General features: G+C 31.9%; 2 protein-coding genes across 2 annotated transcripts; both read right to left on the bottom strand.

The window, feature by feature from the left end:
- Positions 1-692: 692 nt before the first annotated feature.
- On the bottom strand, positions 693-1,205 carry LOTGIDRAFT_67146 (hypothetical protein; the record flags this gene model as incomplete). The annotated part of the gene is made up of 1 exon (XM_009063287.1): positions 693-1,205. A coding segment is annotated over one exon (513 nt), but the record flags the coding sequence as incomplete, so codon positions are not given.
- Positions 1,206-10,773: 9,568 nt separating this feature from the next.
- Positions 10,774-22,797, bottom strand: LOTGIDRAFT_234977 (hypothetical protein; the record flags this gene model as incomplete). The annotated part of the gene is made up of 14 exons (XM_009063390.1): positions 10,774-10,963; positions 11,132-11,266; positions 11,438-11,487; positions 11,817-11,943; positions 12,242-12,379; positions 12,738-12,880; positions 13,295-13,331; positions 13,752-13,803; positions 14,293-14,396; positions 18,511-18,613; positions 19,004-19,104; positions 19,388-19,555; positions 22,093-22,124; positions 22,785-22,797. 14 exons carry the CDS (start codon positions 22,795-22,797, stop codon positions 10,871-10,873), a joined length of 1,296 nt encoding a protein of 431 aa, XP_009061638.1. The 3' UTR covers positions 10,774-10,870.
- Positions 22,798-23,245: the final 448 nt, after the last annotated feature.

The raw sequence follows: 23,245 nt of genomic DNA, 5'->3' as shown, positions 1-23,245 counted from the left end.
ACACTCGGCGATTTGCCCGAGGCTTCTTTTACGGTGTTCATTAATTTGAAGGGTCTTTGAGGGGTTCGTTTAAAATATACATCAACCGTATAAATAGACCGGATTATGGTGATCTTGTTCAGATGGCCAATTGTTATAGCTATTTTCTTCTAAAGCAACTACATATGATTCTGGAGCTGAGAGTAGTGGGGTTCATTAGTGGCAAGACTATGGATTATGCATCATCAATATTTTCTAATATTATTTTATTAAAAATCAACAGAAATTGGAAACCTCTCACCCCCACCTGCTTCATCGTGAACATATTTTACATACATACAAAGTTTAAGACTACAACAATCGAACGAATCAACATCTTGAATCACGTAATGATAGGCATATCAACATATAGAATTTAATTTTAAGTTGCAAAGCAGACGATAGATCAAACCATTTATAAGAATGGAGGATTAAAGAAAATTGGGCCAATATATGGCTCACTGCTTATGAGATTTTTCGTATTTGTTTTGTATTAAATGCCAGATTGTATTAAATTCGGTATCAGTTTTTGCACCGATAGCTATGATATTGCACGATGTCTTTTTTTCTCTCAAACACCTTTCACCGCGTGAATAAATAGTTTCTAATCGAGAAGTATATGGAAAATGTTTATGTTTGATTCCATCAATGTAACTTGGTAAAATTCCAAATGCATAAACGTCATCCACCCAGAAAAATGGAGATATAATGGCTGCTCTGTAGAGAGTTGTTAATAAGTCACTAGATATCAATACCACAAAACCTGCACCGTAAGGCCATGGCCAGTAATCAAAGCCTTTAAATTGGTCTTTAACCACTACCCATTTCCCTACACGATAAATCATACTTCTGGGACAGACGGTACACCGAAGAGTTTTTTTCTCAGAGACAATGGTGGGTGCCAATTTGTCGAAAAACATTTTGGTATCAAACACTACGTCATCGTCCGATTTGATCACGTATCTGGCTGATGAACAATATTCATAAATCCATCTTAACGCCATGACAGCTTTATGTGTAAGATTATGGTACGAATCGACAAAGTTACCTTGTACAATATCTCCATGGCGTTTTTGTTCTTCAATAAGTCTTTTCATGCCATTTTTATTGGAACTTATCCCAGTAAAAAACACTACGCGCACTTCTTCCGGCAGATAACGACTACGTAATGCAAACGTAGAGCGGATGTTTCTCCTATTATCAAAGTTGCTGACAGCCGTGTGAACCCAAAATAGCAGCGAAATCTGTTTACTGGAGGTACAGATTGAAACATTATTCAGTAAATAGTCACCAAAAAACGTCAATGCATAAAAGGTTTTTGTATGAATAGGTCTAGAAATGTTTGTTATGTTGAAACCTCCATTTGAAATGTACTGATGGTAGCTGATCAAATTTATTGGCGCTTCTTGTTTTCGTTCAAACTGAACAATCTGCAGAGTGAATAAAAACACACAAAAAATAACTACTATGTAAGTAAACAGTAATATAAATGGAATCTTTGACACATACTTCTTACAGACACTAAACATATCTGAAAAATATAAACAAGAATTTAAATGACCAAAAACAGGTATATCTCACGTACGATTAGGTAGCCAGTGTCGTTTAAGTTTCACAGTTTTCATAATTCAGCTACAGATTGCAATTATTTCCTTCGGAATATTCAGAAATGCAAAAGATAAGCGTCCATTTCGGCTAAAAAGCAAATTTCAGACATTAGTCATTCGATTTTTTATACGCCCACATGAAGAGGGGTCGTATATTGGCATCACCCATGTATGTCCGTCCGCCCGTCTACAATTGCTCGAAAAAACTCTATAAGAGACAAATTTCTTAACAGATTTTGACGAAACGTGACGTGAGATTTGTTATCACCCAAGGATGAACACTATTGAAAATCAGAAGAATCGGAAAATATTAGTATGTGTTATTGCCCTTGCTCTTGAAAACGCGTTCAAGTTTTAGTCTGTAAACACCCTAGAGGGCCAAATTTGGCAGATTTGGACAAAACTTGATAATATTATTCAGTATCGCCTCAAAAAGTTCAAAAGAAGTGTATGACTGGAGGTTGAATATTTTATATTGGTGATTGTTACTGTACTGCTAAATATTTTTGTTCAAAATCAAAGCTGCCAGTGAGCATATATTACCTTGCCTGGCAAGCTATCTTTTACTTGAAATATAATTCTGTCTTAGAGATTTTGATTTATAATAATTATTTTCAATTTTTCTTTAACATTTCGAAATTTAAATGTCAGTGGCCTATATGTATGTATGATTTTAAAAATCCATATATGGTATAACAATAATCTATAAATCATACCAGTTTAATCTACAAATCATACTAGTTTAATCTACAAATCATACTAGTTTAATCTACAAATCATACTAGTTTAATCTACAAATCATACTAGTTTAATCTATAAATCATACCAGTTTAATCTATAAATCATACTAGTTTAATCTACAAATCATACTAGTTTAATCTATAAATCATACTAGTTTAATCTACAAATCATACTAGTTTAATCTATAAATCATACTAGTTTAGTCTATAAATCATACTAGTTTAATCTATAAATCATACTAGTTTAATCTACAAATCATACTAGTTTAATCTACAAATCATACTAGTTTAATATATAAATGATACTAGTTTAATCTATAAATCAAACTAGTTTAGTCTACAAATCATACCAGTTTAATCTACAAATCATACTAGTTTAATCTACAAATCATACTAGTTCAATCTATAAATCATACTAGTTTAATCTATAAATCATACTAGTTTAATCTATAAATCATACTAGTTCATTATAGAAATCATACTAGTTTAGTCTATAAATCATACTAGTTTAATCTATAAATCATACTAGTTCATTATAGAAATCATACTAGTTTAATCTATAAATCATACTAGTTTAATCTACAAATCATACTAGTTTAATCTATTAATCATACTAGTTTAATCTATAAATCATACTGGTTCATTATAAAAATCATACTAGTTTAATCCATAAATTACACTAGTTTAATCTATAAATCATACTAGTTTAGTCTATAAATCATACTAGTTTAATCTATAAATCATACTAATTTAATCTACAAATCATGGTAGTTTAATCTACAAATCATACTAGTTTAATATATAAATCATACTAGTTTAATCTATAAATCAAACTAGTTTAGTCTACAAATCATACCAGTTTAATCTACAAATCATACTAGTTTAATCTACAAATCATACTAGTTCAATCTATAAATCATACTAGTTCAATCTATAAATCATACTAGTTCAATCTATAAATCATACTAGTTTAATCTATAAATCATACTAGTTTAATCTACAAATCATACTAGTTCAATCTATAAATCATACTAGTTTAATCTATAAATCATACTAGTTTAATCTATAAATCATACTAGTTTAATCTATAAATCATACTAGTTCATTATAGAAATCATACTAGTTTAGTCTATAAATCATACTAGTTTAATCTATAAATCATACTAGTTCATTATAGAAATCATACTAGTTTAATCTATAAATCATACTAGTTTAATCTACAAATCATACTAGTTTAATCTATTAATCATACTAGTTTAATCTATAAATCATACTGGTTCATTATAGAAATCATACTAGTTTAATCCATAAATCATACTAGTTTAATCTATAAATCATTTTAGTTCAACCAAGAAATCCTACTATGTCATTCTAGAAATCAAACTTGAAATAAATAATAGTTCATTCTATAAATCAAAATTGAAATAAATACTAGTTCATTCTATAAATCATACTGCTAATTCGTTCTAGAAAAAATACTATTTCAATGTAGAAATCCTACTAGTTCGTTCTAGAAATCATACTAATGTACAAATTAATCTATAAATCATACTAGTTTAATATATAAATCATACTGGTTCATTATAGAAATCATACTAGTTTAATCTATAAATCATACTAGTTTAATCTACAAATCATACTAGTTTAGTCTACAAATCATACTAGTTTAGTCTATAAATCATACTAGTTTAGTCTATAAATCATATCATTGCATAAATGCTGCTATTGTATGTCTCGTATGGATATCCTCTTAAGGACTGCTACTTTTCCATCATACCTATGAGCCAAATAAGCAAAGTTGCCAATACATGAATACTTCATATTCAATTATCTATTGCCACTATAGACACCAATTAGGTTCGATGGTGCTTACCACAGATATGTATTGTGTTTTTGTTAAAATTGTAACAAATCTTTACCAAAACGGAGAATTTCAATGAAACAGGACAAACCAAAAAAGACATGATGTTAACGTAGCTGAATTACAAGGCGTCTTACCTGAAGTTCACCAATCTAACTGAAGTTAACTAACCTAATACATGTATTTGTATTAGCGGTCGATTTAGAATTGTACCTGAAAAACGTTACGGTAATAGATGTGTCTACAAATTTGTAAAAGAAATTATCATATCAAAGAATCCCGTTGTTGATTATAATATATCGCCCATCGGAAAATCCTGGGCCTTTTCCTTCACTCTTCAGTGGTGGCACCAGTGGGAGTATAAGGGTGGGGGCATTTGACCCCGATAGAAAAGTGGTTTGCCCCCCAATTGTACCCCCACTTTCTTTTCGACAGATCTAAATGTCTACCTTTTTTCCAAAATGTGTGTCAAAATGCACAAAATCAATTCATTTTTTTAAAAAAAACTCCCCTTAGACACTCTATGGGAGTGGGTGGCTCAGCACCCCCCCCCCCCCCCCCCCGAAAATTAGTTAACCGCGACAAGATTATCATTGCACTATATGCGAAACTGGAGACGATACTGAAACAGATGTCACATTAAGCAATCTGATTGGCTTTTGAAGCTGAATTAATTTTTCTTTTTTTTGATGAGTGACAATTAACTGGACCATTAAAATCACTATCGGTTAATTTTTGTGAAATTGTTTCCAACTGTATTGCACTACTCATCAAAGCAAAAAATAGAAATTGTTTTCATCACCTAACCGTTGCTGTTACATTGGATTTTTCGTATTTATTGCCAATAAAATCTTTCAATTAACATAGAGTTGCTTATCAACAACGGATTTCTTTTAATTAGATGTAGTTAACACATTTTTAATTAATAAGGTGATTAATAATTGACGCAGCAAAGTCAAAATCATATGTTCTCACTTACTTGGAATTAAAGGGATTGTTAAAGTCGTTCCTATATGTTGTTTATTTATAGACCAGAATTGTTGAAATTTCAATTTCGTCACCTTCAAGAGTGTGCAATCCGGGTCTTTCTGAAGGAAGATTTATTTTAGTATAAAGTGAAGAAGTTCCTGTACAATTTTAATCGATTTCAAATTTTCTCTGGAGAATGGCAATTGTTGCAAGTTTATTTGTACATGTATAACATAATATATAGAGATATTAAAACATAACTTGAAATATGTTAACACTATGTTTTCAAGTTTGCTGATAATAGGTCAGAGGTATTTCTATATCGCTTTACAATTGATGTATTGAGCACTATTTTAACAGTGGTATTTCTATATAGCTCTACAATTGATGTATTGAGCACTATATTAACAGTGATATTTCTATATCGCTTTACAATACAGTTGATATATTAAGCACTATTTTAACTGTGGTATATCTATATCGCTCTACAATTGATGTAAATTCTTGACAGGTTTTGACGAAACTTAGCAATATTACACACTATCGCCCCAAAAGGTTCAAAAGAAGTGTAAGACTGAAGGTTGAATATTTCATACTGGTGATTGTTACTGTACTACTAAATATTTTCATTTAAAATCAAAGCTGCCAGTTGGCGTATATTACTTGCCTTGCAAGGTATCTTTATGCATGGAGGTAGGCGTGTAAGAGTTTGTAAGTTTGCAGTTGATCTCTTTTTTTTTAAAACAATCTGCCATGTTTTGTATTTATCTTTTTCATTATATCGTCAACTCTTTATTTACTGTGAGATTTGTGCTTGAAGTTGTAGCTATGATATTCCTTATAATGGAACGTTTTAATTTGCTATTTTTGCAATTTTGATGTATACATTATGGAGGTATAACGTTGCCAAAACTATTCAGTGTGTCGAAGCTTCAAAATATCAATGTAATCATTAAAAAATGCGGAAACTCGGAAACTCCAAAATCCTATGAAATGTCACACGAATGCAGCATTTCACGCTTTTAATAAGCCATTCTGTATTAATCCCTATAATTTAAACACATCGACATTGGTACTTTGCGGCATTATGCATTTGGTAATGACGACATTGGTATTTTAAAGCTTCGACACACTGAACAATATTGATAACGTTATACTTCCATACCATTGTATAGTCTTATAATCTCCATTAGACCCAAACATCTGTCTCTATTCCAGCCTCTGATAGCTATCTGGACAGATGTCAGCTGGTGTAGAGACAGAAAAAAAAGACCTGTTAAATGGGTATATTCTCTGTGGGTGCAGGGGTTTTGAAACTATTTTTAGATACCTTGGATCTGTATCATATTGTACACTGTGAAGGAATTACTCATGAGCCTCCCTTGACAATTCTGTGGCGGTACTTGCCCTCACTTAATGATTCATAGCAACGCCACTGTGCGTCTATTGAATAAATAACAAAAATCACCAGTTCTCAAGTCTCTGTGTACAAATGTACTTTAATATTGCATATATTTCACGTTAAAGTGTTACCATGATGTGCAGAGAGAACCAGATTAACACCATTAGGAAAATTGGATCGGTGTTGTTGCGTGTATTAACACTAATTGGTCATCTCGACCTGGGTCATTAAGATTTCAATTGCGATAGAGTAGGCTTAAATTGCATGTGAAAACAAATTCAAATTAGAATTTTTATATATATATATATTTTATTTTATATAATTGATATATTGAGCACTATTTTAACAGTGTTATTTTGTACAATTGAGCATTATTTTAACAGAGGTATTTCTATATCACTCTATAGTTTATGTATTGGGCACTATTTTAACAGCGATATTTCTATATAGTTCTACAGTTGGTTATTGAACATTATTTTAACAGTGGTTTTTCGATATCGCTCCACAATTAATGTATTAAACACTATTTTAACAGTGAAAATATCTAATATATAAACGTACATAAAATGCCGAGACCGCCTGTCTTCTGGAATGTGTAAATTGGCCTCCCAGGGAGAGTTAACAGATGCTGCTGAAGAATTTTTCTAAGGCCTCTTAAGATATAGATGATCTACATGGTGCAACATGTTTCCACATTGACTTAAATGTTCTGAGCGGTAATACATATTATATATAATATAATAATCTTTATTGACAGTATTTAGGTCTACGACTCATATATACATGTATCAATAAAGTGCAATATTATGATGTTATATATTATATATATCGATTGAACATAGATATCTTGGTCATAAAAGTAATTGGCGGAAAGATCATTCAACTATGATATTTTTATACGCCCACATGAAATTGGAGGCGTTAATTGTTGTCACCCATGTCCGTCCGTCCGTCCACAATTGATAAAAACTCTAGAGGGAACAATTCTTGACGGATTATGACGAAACTTGGTATGATTGTTTGTAATCACCAAAGGATGAACCCTATTGAAAACCAAAATCGAAACCTTGTTCTTGAAATACTCGTAAACACTCTAGAAGGTGCAATTCTTGGCGGATTTTGATGGAACTTGGTGTGAGTGTTTGATGAACCCTATTGAAAATCAGAAGAATCGAAAAGTATTTAGTATGAGTTATTGCCTTTGTTCTTGGAAACGCGTTCAATTTTTAGCTCGTAAACATTATAGAAGGCGCAATTCTTGACAGATTTTGACGAAACTTTGTGTGAGTGTTTGTCATCAACTAAGGATGAACCCAATCGAAAATCAGAATTATTTCCATTGTTCTTGAAAACGCGCTCAAGCCTTTATTATATTCTTGACAGATTTTGACGAAACTTGGTAACATTATACACTATCGCCCCAAAAAGTTCAAAAGAAGTATATGACTGAAGGTTGAATATGTCATACTGATAATTGTTAGTGTACTGCAAATATTTTCATTTAAAATCAAAGCTGCCAGTGGGCGTATATTACCTTGCCTTGCAAGCTATCTTTATGCATGGAGGTATGCGTGTAAGAGTTTGTAAGAGTAAGCTTTGCAGTTGATCTTTTTTTTTTTTTAAACAATCTGCCATGTTTTGTATTTATCTTTTTCATTATATCGTCAACTCTTTATTTACTGTGAGATTTGTGCTTGAAGTTGTAGCTATGATATTCCTTATAATGGAACGTTTTACTTTGCTATTTTTGCAATTTTGATGTATACATTATGAGGGTATAACGTTGCCAAAACTATTCAGTGTGTCGAAGCTTTAAAACATCAATGTCGTCATTGCCAAGCAAGGTAATATACGCCAACTGGTAGCTTTGATTTTGCAGTACAGTAACAATCACCAGTATGAAATATTCAACCTTCAGTCATACACTTCTTTTGAACTCTTTAGGGCGATACTGAATAATATTGAGTACGGGTTATTGCCCTTGCTCTTGAAAACGTGTTCAATCTTTAGCTCGTGAAAACTCTAGAAGACAAATATTCAATCTTCAGCGCAATACTGAATAATATAATTAAGTTTTGTCAAAATCCGACAAAAATCATGCCTCAAAAACATGAGCAATAACTGATAGGATTGTGTGATAACAACACTCACACAAAGTTTCGTCAAAATTCGTCAAAGTGTTTACGAACTAAAAATTGAACGCGTTTTCAAGAACAAGGGAAGTAACTCCTACTAAATACTTTTCGATTTTTCTGATTTTCGATAGAGTTCATCCTTGGGTGATAACGAACACTCACACCAAGTTTCGTCAAATTTCATCAAGAATTGTGCCTTCTAGAGTGTTTACGAGCTAAAAATTGAATGCATTTTCAAGAACAAAGCAGGAATTCCTACTAAATATTTTCCGATTTTTTTGATTTTTAATAGGCTTTATCCTTGGGTGATAACAAACACCCATGCCAAGTTTCATCAAAATCCTTCAAGAATTTTGTCTTCCAGAGTATTTACGAACTAAAAATTGAACGCGTTTTCAAGAACAAGGGCAATAACTTTTCGATTCTTCTGATTTTCAATAGGTTTCATGTGGCGTATAAACATGAAAATGGAAACTCCAAAATCCTATGAAATGGTACACGAATGCAGCTAGCATTTAACGCTTTGAATTAGGCATTCTTGGTACTTTGCGGCATTATGCATTTGGTAATGACGACATTGGTATTTTAAAGCTTCGACACACTGAACAATATAGATAACGTTATACCTCCATACCATTGTATAGTCTTATAATCTCCATTAGACCCAAACATCTGTCTCTATTCCATCCTCTGATAGCTATTTGGATGTTCAAAGGTCACAGAATCACATGATACTAACTAAACGAAAGTTACGATGATGACCAACACTAATTTACAATCATCTTAATTCAATATTAAGTTAGAGAAAACACAACTTTGGAGGTGTCGAAAATCACCATTTAACAGAGTCTTTTTCTTCTGACTCTACTCCAGCTGACAACTGTCAAAATATCCACCAGAGGCAAATGTTTCGGATAATTCTCAATATGAATATTTAGTACAATAAAGTGTATTATATTTGATGTTATGTATCTTTAAAAACTATATCTACAAAAAAGACACCTGCAAAGGAAGTAGCTTAAAGCCGGCGTACATTTACCGATTTTTGACGACAATTAATCGGGAATACCCGCACACTTACCGACAAGGAACGCTTTAAATGTTTCTGCATATACTGGTTTATTATGTAAACCTGTAATGTAGGGAATAATTTTTCAAAAGTTTTCGAATACTTTCGAATGAGCCTTCCTGTAAATTCTGTGGCGGTACTTGCCCTCACTTAATGATTCATAGCAACGCCAATTAACGACTTGTCATTAAGATTTCACTTGCGATATAACACTTTTTTTATGATATGAAAATTAATAAAAACATAAATTTGATATGAATCAATATTTCACTTGTTGTATGTGAAAACAAATTCCAAATTAGAATTCCAAGCTATTAAACCTCGAGAATTCGAAATCAAATCATCATTTTCGTTGATCGATTCAATTCTTTATGTAATGTGTAATGGTGTCATCAAGTATCAACTAAATGCTTATGGTGTCATGAAGTAACAATCAAAAGCTTATGATGTTAACCAGTATCAATCAAAATGCCAATGGTGTCATCAAGTATCAATTAAATGCTTATGGTCTCAAACAGTATCGACCAAATTCTTATGGTCTGATCAAGTATCAATCAAATGCTAAAGGTGTCAACCAATATCAACCAAATGCTCAAGGTAACATCAAGTATCAATCAAAAGCTTATGATGTCAACCAGTATCAATCAGATGCCAATGGTAACATCCAGTATCAATCAAGAGCTTATGATGTCAACCAGTATCAATCAGATGCCAATGGTAACATCCAGGATCAATCAAGAGCTTATGATGTCAACCAGTATCAATCAGATGCCAATGGTAACATCCAGTATCAATCAAGGGCTTATGATGTCAACCAGTATCAATCAGATGCCAATGGTAACATCCAGTATCAATCAAGAGCTTATGATGTCAACCAGTATCAATCAGATGCCAATGATGACATCCAGTATCCAAATAGAGTTGTTAACTTGTAATCTTTCACTGAATTAATTATTTTGAAATGAACAAGGCAAATTTCTGACATTTTATTTTAGACAAGGAATGAAATATGATAATGATGATGATTTATGAATAATGATGATGATAATGATGATGAACTGTTGTCTGTTCAAACAATGGCATATTGCTGGTATAACAGCTCTCTGACTCTGAAGTATTCATTACATAATGTTCCCTCTAACTGAATTCTACCTGCTTCATTCTAAAACATAATAAGAACAAAACCAAATTACATTGTATTAATAAACAAACAATCAAAATTAAAAAATATTTCTCCATCACTCTACAATTGTATTAATCACTATTTAACGGTGAAAAACAAAACAAAATGAAATTAATAAACATTAGAATTAAAAAAAAAAATAATCACCCTTTTCACAGCCACCATGTTATTACAAATCAAAACACCAGCCACAAATTCACAGGGTATACCTTCTTGTAATAGAACTAATTTAAAATCGGATAATTTAGGTTCGTTGATAAACACAGAGTTGTGGGTAGGAACCTGAAATTCAAAATAGGGCACTTTCAATTGGTGGCAGCATCAGTGGGTATACAGAGGGATTTGCCCCTTTAGAAAAACAGTTTGTACCCCCAATTATTTTTAATAATTTTTATTTTGTATATTTTTTGACCCAAAAAATGAGTACTGGATAGAAGGATAGTTGAATTTTACCTTATTTGGGGGAAGACAGTCTAATAGTGGTACCATATCTGTTTCTCTGTCTGTAAATATATTTGTAGTATTATTATATGATATTATTGGGTATAACTAGAACCCATATAGATCTTCTCAACAGTAAAGTTCATAGAAACAATATCTCAATAGCTCAAAGACTATATCAACATAATTATATATTCTATTGCAAGGGCAATAACTCCTGTATTATAAAAACAGATATTCATTATTTATAAGTAAACAAATCTTCATCTTTGATCTTATTAACAATTTTGTGAAACACCTCGGAATAATTTCTAGTGTTGAAAAGCAAATGTGAGCAGTTGACACAATCAGAAAATTAAGTTTCTGCCAAAAGATGATAAAAAAAACTCACTCTGTCCATCCTCCATGCTGTCCTCATCATGTTGACTATAAGTTAACTGAGCATCAATCCAAGCTAATTCTATATCTTTCGCTTTAGCAAAGTTTAACGACGTCACCAGGTGATCACGTAATTTGGCCTAAAAACAAATAACAATCTTATCACTATTAAATTATTAAGATTACAGATATTAAGACCATGTTCCCTAATCAATAAACTGATGGGACTGTGGTTCACTTACATAAAATGGTCCAAAATATTTTTATTGCAATATTGTGGTCTCAAGATATCAAATCTATTAAGATTTATTTCCCTTGGCTTAAGAATTGTTTCAGATGAACACTATTTTGCACAACCAAACAGCATAAATAATTAAGATCATTATCACTCATGACCATCTGATAATGATGGTCCTTCAGAAATTTTTATGTACCAACCTGAAATATGCGACTTTCTGTTGTGGCGTCAATGGTATGTCCAACTCTAGGTTTAAATATAGTACCTTGTATTAAAGAAGAAGTGGTACAGTATTCAGCTAAGGTATCTGTGGCTTCAGGTGTACCTCGTACTAAAACCTGAAACATACAGATAGTGTATCAGACAAAATAACATATACCCACTCTGTGCTTTGTTGCAATGAAGCTACAACCATGAACCATGTGAGATGCAGATACATTACAGGGGTTGAGAGCAGACACTTGCTAATTTTGGAAGCACTGGCAATGGCATTAGAATTTTTCTATCCTTGAAGAGGATTTGAATCCATGAACCAAATTGTCAAGGAGCTATTTCATTGCCACAGAATGACAAGAATAAATGCTTCCTGTTTGATACAACTTGGTTAACAAAATAATATAAGCTCCTTGTTTCATGTGATATTAATGAAATCATCAAATCTATTTAAACAAAGTGAACATCAGAAGGGTCTCTTACTAATTGTCTGGGTTTTACTCTTTCTAGTATTTTTCTCATGGATTCTCCATCAGACCTGCCTTCAAAATCTATATACTGTATTCTAGCATTCACATCTAAAGTCACCGTCGAGGCTACACATTTAGTTGGCAGGTCTGCATTTTCTATAAAAAAAGAATATAAGTTGTTGTATTTTCCAATTGTAATCGTACAAGATAACATTCCCCACAAGACCAATATATTTGTTGTTTGTAGCCAAGTGATAAAAACTTTAGTAGTCTCCCTTGTCATGCAGTTGTTTTATATAATAAGATACCCTTTCACGTCAAAAATGAAATGAATGAATGGAGTTTACGTCTTACTTTTCCAGGACAGCGGCATTAGCCTGCTCTTTTTCTATTTCAAACTGTTGAGGGATCTTTAATGTGCACAGCTTGTAGCACAAGGGGCCCTTTCACGTCAAGACCATTTTCATGTTGGATGTATTTCAATAAGAGCCACATTTCAATCTGTATTAATATGGCCAAATGACAACAAAATGCTTTAGAGATCCAAAGTACACTATGGGAATCAATTACCTTGCATGGCTTCTTCTTCAAATGTTTTTTCTGGTTTCTGAAACATTCAAGTGGGAAACTGTGGGTAACGACAAAATATGACAATGATTAGTATAAAAAAAATAAACAACAATTTTTTCACAAGACTAACAACTTAGACTTTCAAGGAAACTGTTTACATGCTTACAGGCATTGTAATGACCTATAACAGATGTCCATATAAACATTTTACAGAATCTTTATTCTAATCGGTAAAACACAGTTCAAATCCTGCAAATATTTAGACAAGTATATCCCTATAACAATGGTGGAGCAAAAGAGGGGGGCAGAGGGGTGAGCCCCCCTGAACCCCCCTTTCCCCCCCCTCACAAGCAAAAATCTCATAACAAGGTTAGAAATTCAGATATTCCGCCCCCCCTTCCTACCCCACCCTCAGACATAAACCTGGCTCCACCACTGCCCTTTAACCATCACCTACCTTCACTTCTTCCTCAGCTGTGACATTTTCAGCTATTGTATAATCTTCTGGTCTAAATCAACAATGAAATAACAACGTTAAGATCATACGGAGATAGGAAGACAGAATTATTTAAGTCAGTTGGGTAAAGGTGATTATGTCTAAGGACCTTGTTATATGAATATCTATTTTTCTTTCTCTCAAAATATATCTGCCAAAAAATTGCCAGGACCTTTATACAAATCATTGGATTGGTTACAGTTCTCCCTACTCCTTAGCTTGTTAGACCAAGGTCAATACGCCATGACAGTCCATTTATCATGATGTAACATATAGTTTCTATATAACATGTCAGTTGGAGGGGCTGACCCAAAAAAATCTAGTCATTCAGAAGGGACAATAAACTAAGGCACTTCATGCTGAAGGCTCTGCACGCTTGTAGATGCTAGTGGCAAGGAGTAGGCTTTTGTCACTGTCCTGGTAAAATAATTCTAAGGCATGCAATGGTATTAGCAGGAAAAACGCTCAAATGTGGCAGGAAAAATGTTCAAAAAATTCTCACTTAATTATTTCTCCATATTCGTCCCAGCGAATTTTCTCTTCATGAAAGTGAAACATAGGATATGATTTCTTGGCTTGTTTAAAGAAACCAGATTTGGCTTTCCCCTGAAAAAAAATAATACAATATATATATTATAATTAGTTAAGATTTGACTGGTTTCAATATTCACAAGAATTTCCTTATATTATCCAGTATAGCTACCTACAGAAAAAACATGAAACTAAACCATTTAACTTTTTATATGCTCACATCTCTCTAGGTGGACATATATATCTCAAAATCAACGTCCCTCCATCCATTCATTTATACATACTATATACAACCCTTTGTCTGTCTGTCTGTCTGTTCACACTGGTTTTCATAAACCTTGGTGTGTAGTTTAGATATATGATCAGATGATGATCAAGTGACGACTGAAGCAGTTTGCACTTATTTTAAAATGGAGAAAAACAGAGCTAACCCTGTGACCTCCAATATGGGAAATTAGAATGGTCCTTTGATTTTCATGAAGATGTCATATGAAACTATATATGTTTCTTACATGTAAATAACACACACAAACATAGTTTACAACCATTTTGAATCTCTTCCTCGACATAATTGAATTTCAATAAAGATTATAATATTTCAATTTAGCCTTCAAATCACATTTAAAGTTTTAGAAATGGCTTTAAATATGATTTGAAAGCTTAGTTAAAATATTATAGCCTTTTTAAATTTGACTTATTAAGTTGAGGAAGAAATTCAAAATGGTTTTGAACTTAGTTATAGTGTGTTATTTCTATGTAAGAAATAGTTTGGTATAGAAAGTTATATCACCAACTGCATGCCAAAGTGGGGCTTATTGGACGTGATCCACTATCTTTATAATTAACATGTTGACCATATCTGTCTACATCATGAAATTAACTGTACATCTTTAAATAGAGAATTGAATAGATAGCTATCATAGTCTGAGCCCTGACAGTGACATGCATCATTCTATACAGGAATATGGTAACCCTTGTCTGTCTATCACAGGGACTCAAATATATCCTGATCACAGAGGTTAGAATGACATACAGTTCATCTCCAATCTATATTAGTACTGTTAATGAAACAATAAACATAATTATATCTAGTGGTAACAGAAATAGATTTTATTTATTCTGATAATGGCATAAGGTCAGACATTTTCCTGATTAGAAACATTTTGTAAAATATGTTATTTACTTTTAAGTATCTATTTGAGCACTTAAATTTGTTTTAAAAGGGGAGATTGGAAAAGTGTGCTGATTGTTAAGTAAGAATTTTTAACTAATTTTAGTGCTCTGACATTAAAAGCTCTTTACAATTTGGTAAGAAGAACGTTACCTAACACTGGTCTATTTTGGTCTATAGTTTTCATTAAAGGGGATCAGTCTGCATTTTAGGGGTATAACTAGGGTCTTGAATATATGTAAATAGTCTTTAGATATACTAGAACTGCATGAAACTAGAAATTCACTTCCTATTTCTATATACATCTTTTCGATGTAAGGTAAGGTTTAAAGGTTTGAAAGTTTAGATTTTGGCAATGAGCACTATATTATTACTGATTAACTTAACTAAAAATAATCCTGTTTCTGAGACATAAGTATGAACGGTCAAACAAAATGACAGACACCTGAAAGCGTTCATTTAATTTGAGCACCAAACTTTCCCAACCTACTAGAAATATGCAAATATTTTGCCTTGTTGATTGTTTATCATCATTCGTGTTTACTGAATTAAACAGACCCATTCTTGGTTTTAAAAACACTCATCATATGCAAAGTGAAAGAAATTGTGTTCACAATATACTGATGTTACAAAGCACTACTATCTTCAATTATTTGAGGCTACACAGGTATGTCCTGTAGAATTTAATGGTGCTTCAAAAGGGATACTTGTACCATGTATCCAAGCCTATACTTCTAGATTGAAACAAAAAAATTCAATCAAGTTTCAATCATAAAATAAGTGACTTTTTGTTAGCTTGGTGCCAATGTGAATTAAGAATTTGAAATTAATGCTTTGATGTAGACTGCCAATGCCATAAAACATAAGAATCGAGAAGATAGAGAACAAACTGTTGACAGAATCTTTAAGGATTTCAATAAATATTCACAGAGTTTTTCTAAAGTTAGAAAATTAAAGTCATATTTCACCAGAAGGTTTTTATTATGTAATCATTTATCTAGAGAAAAACAACATTGAGTATATGTAACACTTTTTAAGTAATTTCAGTTTCAAACTACTCAATTCTAAGTTTTGAAAATTTAATTTAAAATTGTGCAACACATCTTAATCTTTTCTGATTGAATAAAAACGATCTTAGCATGATATTAAATTTTGGTAAGAAAATGAAAAAAAAAAAGGTGTCATAAAAGGATTGAAGGAATATTTGTCTTCAAATCATTTGATCATATCATCTCATAACCTGGATCAGTTATAGTTTAAAATTTCATATATCTGTATCCCTGTAAGAAACAAAAGTTTCACCAGCAAACATCCTCTGGTACATTGGATTGCAGTATTTTATAAATTCAGTTAGATTCAGATATCTATGTCTCTCTTAATAAACTGTTGTCATTCCCCATTTTACTTTGCCAAGGGTAGATAAAGATTGGGAGAGGGGATAGTCAACATAAGGATACTAATTATGGAAAACAAAGCTTTGAACTATCTTTTGGAAGCATATATATATCTTCAGCCTCTCCATATAAATATACAGTACCAGGGGAACCTTATCATAGAGAAAGGATAACAAGAGTCCAAGAGATAAGGAACCAGGGCTTTAAGCTAACTTTTGGAAGCATATAAGTCTTCAGTCATTAAGAATAAATGTCTCTGAAATTCAGTCACACTTTCTTGCCTTTTCAAACTGATTGTAAAGATGTTTTCTTAAATTTTTTTATGCATATTATTCGCATCTATTTGCACCATTCCAATTTTCACTCAGACAACTGTGGTTCCTGCGATTCCACTAAAAGTAAGTGTTTCATGACATCACCATCGCTAAAGCTGATACTGATATATAAAGAACCTTTGCAATTAGTGACATCATTAATCCCTTAGTTTTACTGGAATTGCAGCAACCACAGACATCTGATTGAAAATTTGAATGGTGCAAATCGATGCTTATAATACACATAAAAAAGTTATGAAAACTTCTTTACCATCCCTTTATCGAGGCAGATCCATCCTAACACTGTCCCTGATACACATAATTTTTTTTAGAAAAACTCTTTACAATCCCTTTAAGAAATGGAAGATTATAGATTTGTAGAAGAAATGAAATATTTCCAACTATATAGATGATATTAAACCAGTAGGTAACAGAAATGTTAATAAATTTGGCTGTAAGAATTGACAACTAGTTATTATATTAATATAACTAATCTGAATCTCTAGTTCGCAGAAATATAACATCCCAGTAAATGATACTAATATTCTCAATCTATATCATTACTATAAAATGTGTCTTGCGATCTTATACATTACAGACCAAATTAAATTAAACTTTTTTTCTCTGAGCAAATTGAACTTCCTTGTTTTGTTGGAGAAAATGGATAAAAACTTTTGCACCATAAATTTGATAAAATTAAAAGGTTGGTAGACGTATTATTCAAAGAGTTTTTCACTTTTAAATGGACTTCCCTGTACTTGTAGGAGAAAATAGATGGCAAACTTTGCATAATCAATTTAAAAAGATTTCTAGATGTTTTCTTCAATTTCAATTTTATTTAATTTCAATTCAAATGGAAGGAAAATTCCTCAGATTGTTGAAGCTGAAAAAATTTATTTGATTTAATCATTTCTTGGCAACTAAAGTTAAATTTTGTTCTGGCAACCATATTAAATATATCAAATAATCAGTATAGGTTTGCTTCAGTCATGCTTCTGACATGTATATATCTTTGGTTGTTGATAACATGTAAAAATGTTGAATTAGGTTGAATAATGCTTAAAAAATCTGTTCTTTGATTAAGGTTACATTTATTTAAAGGAATACCTTTTAGGAGAACACAGAACTAAAATTCATAAACTTAGCCAAAATGAGTATAAATTCATCAGTTGACTTATCTTGTTTTATAAGTTATATGCCACATAAGTCCACTGATGATTATATATACTCTTTTAAGCCAAGTTTGAGAATTCAAATTATATGTTCATTCATTCAGATTGTGTTCCTTTAAGCGATCATATTTAAATTACCTCTGGTTTCATCATAAGATCGTGTTTTCCTTTATTTTGATATAAACCTTCCAATTCCATTTCACTTTCACTTTCATCACTTGACTCCAGCTCTTCCAGAACACTGACAAATACAAAAAACGAATTGTCAAAAATCAAAAGAATCCTTTGATCAAAATTTATTGGAGATCAAAAGGAAAGTAGAAAATTCATCATCATGCTGTTTAATCATTGGATTTTTTTCTGGTGCATATTAACATCAAGATGTTTCAGAGACAGGATCTTCGTAAATGTAAATTATTATCCTTGTAAAACTGCTTGTTTGTTTCTTTTCAATTCATAATTTAACAATAGAAAAGACATTTTAATGTTCATGTGCTCCTGCTCTTCAATGAAAACTTTCTCTTTACATGATAAAAGAATTGCATGTGAACCCCTTTTGAGAATTCTGTGGCCCTTTTTCAGCTGGGAAGCTATTGATTCATAGAAACGCAACAGATCAAAACTTACATACCTATTATTAGCCTTTGATTTAGCTTCACTGGCATCTTTTTCTTGTTTCTTTCTCAGGAAATCTTCAAGTTCTATACCCTCTAATTCCACTCTACGTTGAACCTGTATTAAACAAATGTTCTTTATTACAATAGCTATAGTTTAAATGGTTGATAATACATTTGGAGCTTAGTGCTGTTAGTTTAAATATACTGAAATTGAAATTGAATAAGGAAACCAAATTAAATTGGCAGAGCAACTCACTCTTTAGAAAAACCTGATACCACTCTGTGAGATAGATTGTCAATATGACATTCATTTCAGAGAGTCCACATAGCTTATATTATTTTTCTTGGTATTGGTATATCTATCAGGATATTTAATACCTCAATCTAAAATTACTTACATCAATGGTGATACAGCGAAGTTGTGGATTATCTATCAGTTCTCTAGCTAGCGTACCAGGAGAGGTTCGCGTTGTCAGAACGATACTATTTTTAGGATTGCCACACCAGGCTATAAATAGATCTCGGGAAAACCCAGATTGTAAATCAGGCGTACTGGCCAAAACAACCTGAAAGTATAAACAAGTGGACCAATAATATAAGGGATTAACTTATTTTGTTTTAAGGGGAAAGATGCGCCATATTTTTACCAACCGTACCTTAGTCTCAAAAAGAATTCAATAGCTAAGCCAATCAGTAATAGTGTTTACAGATCACTGTCGAAATTAGAGCTTTTAAATCCATGTATGTCAAGAATTATCTGCGTTGTAAAGTTAAAAAGACAAGTCATCTCTTCTTGAGAAACTGCCATATATAGAAAAGACATCTATGGAAATAGAAAAAGAAATTCCTAGTCTGAGATATTTTTGAAAGAATTACACAATCTTTGTAGAATTTTCTGAAGAATATTAACATATATTCAAGACTCGAAACAATCCCCTAAAATAGCCCACCAGTCCCTATTATTTTACTGAAATTACTGTATTTGTGATTTTTCAATTTACTATCATTGTTATTTTAAGATATTTAATGTCTGTGATTTTAATGCGTGTAATTTAGCTGCAATTCTATTTTAAGTGATGTATCTGTGATTTTTAGTATTTCCGTAATTATACTTGATTTAATGTATCTTTTATACGTGAATTCAGTGTAGGTGTTGTTTTATACATGTAAACAAAAGAGATTTGAAAGTATTAACATTTTCAGAATATACTTTTTCAATTCACACGAATCTTGACATCTGTATTGCCTTGTACCATATTTAGGCGTATGTTTTTGATGACGTCTTTGATTACTTTGTGTTATGTATGATAAGAATGTTCATTCTAGATAAATCTTCAAATGGTATGTTCAGACGTTATCTTTCAGACTTCATACATCATGATCTTTCATTTCTTTCAAAATTTGTGTTCAGCCAATACTGTTACTTCAATATATGTCCGAAATCCTAACATTAACCAAATTAAAGTCTTTGAATGGCATTTAGCAATTGTGAGTACGATATATAGACACAGCTTTATGGAACAACAATCACTGGTTAAAGTTTTATGCAACGTTTTGACGTTTCCCCCGTCGTCCTCAGGCACATAATGATAAGAAGCGATGGGCATAATGTATATATAGTTTGCCCATCACTTCAAAAATCATCAAATTCAAACTTGACCAAGATCTCATCATTATAAATGATCCCACCAAATTTCATTTAAATCAGATAAAAACTGTAGTCTCTATTGTGGCTGGCTGTCTGGCCAACGGAAAGGGGCCATGACAATATACGACCACATTATAATGTGGGTGTATAAAAATGGTTTGTGTGACATATTGCATCAGACTTCGCTAACTGATCCAATCCTTTAAATCACATTTCCCTTGAACTTTAACTACAAATTGATATATATCTTAAAGAATTGTGTGGTGGCTTTAACTTCAAATTGATATATATCTTAAAGAATTGTGTGGTGGCTTTAACTACAAATTGATATATATCTTAAAGAATTGTGTGGTGGCTTTAACTTCAAATTGAAACTGATCCTGTCAAACACTATAGTTGTATTTGGACTGTTTGAGATCATATATATACTTTACATTATTATCTTGTCATTCTGAATTTCTTTATTAAATACAAATAGATTAAGACAATAGTGAAATGTTACAGGCAAGGTTTTTATTGTATAATCAAATTAATGAAAGAGAGTACATGACTGTGTACTTAATAGTTGAAGTACAATTTCAAGTTCATATCAACATATGTGTGTAGATGGCAGACTGCAACAAAACCATGCACGTCTGCCATATGCAGACACAGTTTTTGCAAGCAAAAAAACGATAATCCATATTTGCATTTTTATTCAGATTGCAATTTCATTCACCATGGTTTCAGTTCTAACACAATCTTTTCTCAAGCTCAATTTAACAAATAAATAATTTATCTTACATAAAATACACTGATAAATATGGTTCAATAATTGAAAACAACCATGAGGCCAAGCATCTTCAACACAAATTGTTTCTAATGTCTGTGAATTACTGTGAAAAACTGTAAAAGCTGGCTAATTTATCTGCTGGTTGTGAAGACATCCATCAGTCTGGAGTCAGCGTCTTATTGTCATGGTAAACAGAATTCAAAACTCTTTAAACAATCATTTCCAGAAATCATTTGACTTTCTGGGAATTCCAAACAGTCTTTTGACCTTTTCATTCAGAGTACCTCGTTTATCTTATGTGGGGTCATACTTAATGTCGTTTCCAATTGTACCCCGCACAAAAATTTCTGTAAAAATCTTTCAACTGTCAGCCATATTGGAATATCGGTGTTAAATTATGTATAATCAAAAGAACATTAATTTTCCAGTTGACAGAAATAATTAATTATCCTATTTCTAATTAACTATTTCAACTCCTGACACAGTTCACATCAGATTACACCACATTAAGAAAATGTACTTTCAATATTTCTAGAATATATTGTAATTTTATGTGGTGGTCTTTGGTAAAGTATCAGGATTTATTATTTGTGGCCCTGTCATACTTACAGTCGTCTGTCCCTCGCACAAAAATGACTGTAAAAAACTTTCGGGAATTATTAGAAAAAATGTACCGTACTTACAGTATTTAAAAATAGAAAAATTAAAACAGAACCTAAAAAACATGTTGTTATTCAGAGTTTCAGGTTATGCTATCTCCAGACAACTAAATATATTGTATTCTAAGCCTTTAATTATGTAGAAGCAGAGTTTTTTTTAGTTATCACAGAGTCATTTTAACTGTGGGAATTTCTTATCAATAATACAAACTGGGTATAACTGAAAATGATTATAATAGGTCTGTGATAAGGGTAAAAATCAGCGATATTAGCCCCTTTTTTTGTTGAAGCAAATACCTTCCTTAAGCAGTATCAGTCTCAATCAAGAATCCAACACGCCCTAAAGAGATTCCAATCGAATTCTGTCAGCTACATTGAAAGGTGTATTGAATACAAAACACAATGGGGTGTGGTTTATGGCCACTTTTTCTCGCCTTTGAGGAAAGTAAATTCTCCTTGTTTATGTTAAAAAATATCTTCAAATGTATCTACATCTCACAAATGTACTTTTTTTTCCAAATTGCCAAAATCTGTTTTTCAAACAAACAAAAGGACACCAGAAACCATTGAGATCTAAAACATTTTGAGTTAACTTAACTAGAATTGAATTTCATGGGTAAATAATTTAACAAATTCAAAGGATAGTTATCTATAGTAGAATCTGGTAATGATTTTATCTAACAAAAGAAGAAAGCAATCAACAGGAAATAGCATACCAAGTTCAGCCATAATGATTTATGGTGTCTGTCTTGTTTCTTCTGTTGATTTTATGCTTTGCTTTCTAGGCATTGTTACATCATCCAGTTGATTAGAGAATAAGTTACAGCTTAAAATCATGAATAGATAGTAGACGTATAAATCACAGAACAATTTCTTCAAGTTATTCTTTCGGGTGAATTGAGATGGATCTCTGTTTGAAAGGAACCAGACGCACTTTAAATTCACTTTGGAAATTCTAAATCGCTTTTTGTGGCCTTCTAAAGGGATTGTAAAGAGGTTTCTGAACTTTTAATGCGTTTCTGGGACACTGATATCATCGATTTGCATCATTCCAATTTTCGATCAGACGCCTGTATTTCCTACAATTCCACTAAAACTAAGTGATTGTGACGTCACTATTGATATATAGGGATCTTAAAGATAGTGACAATATATTACACCAAGTTTTAGAAGAAAT

The sequence above is a fragment of the Lottia gigantea genome (assembly GCF_000327385.1).
Source record: "Lottia gigantea unplaced genomic scaffold LOTGIsca_57, whole genome shotgun sequence".
NCBI lineage: Eukaryota > Metazoa > Mollusca > Gastropoda > Lottiidae > Lottia > Lottia gigantea.
Note: the sequence above shows the minus strand (reverse complement) of the source record. Positions and strands in the feature narration are given on the sequence as shown.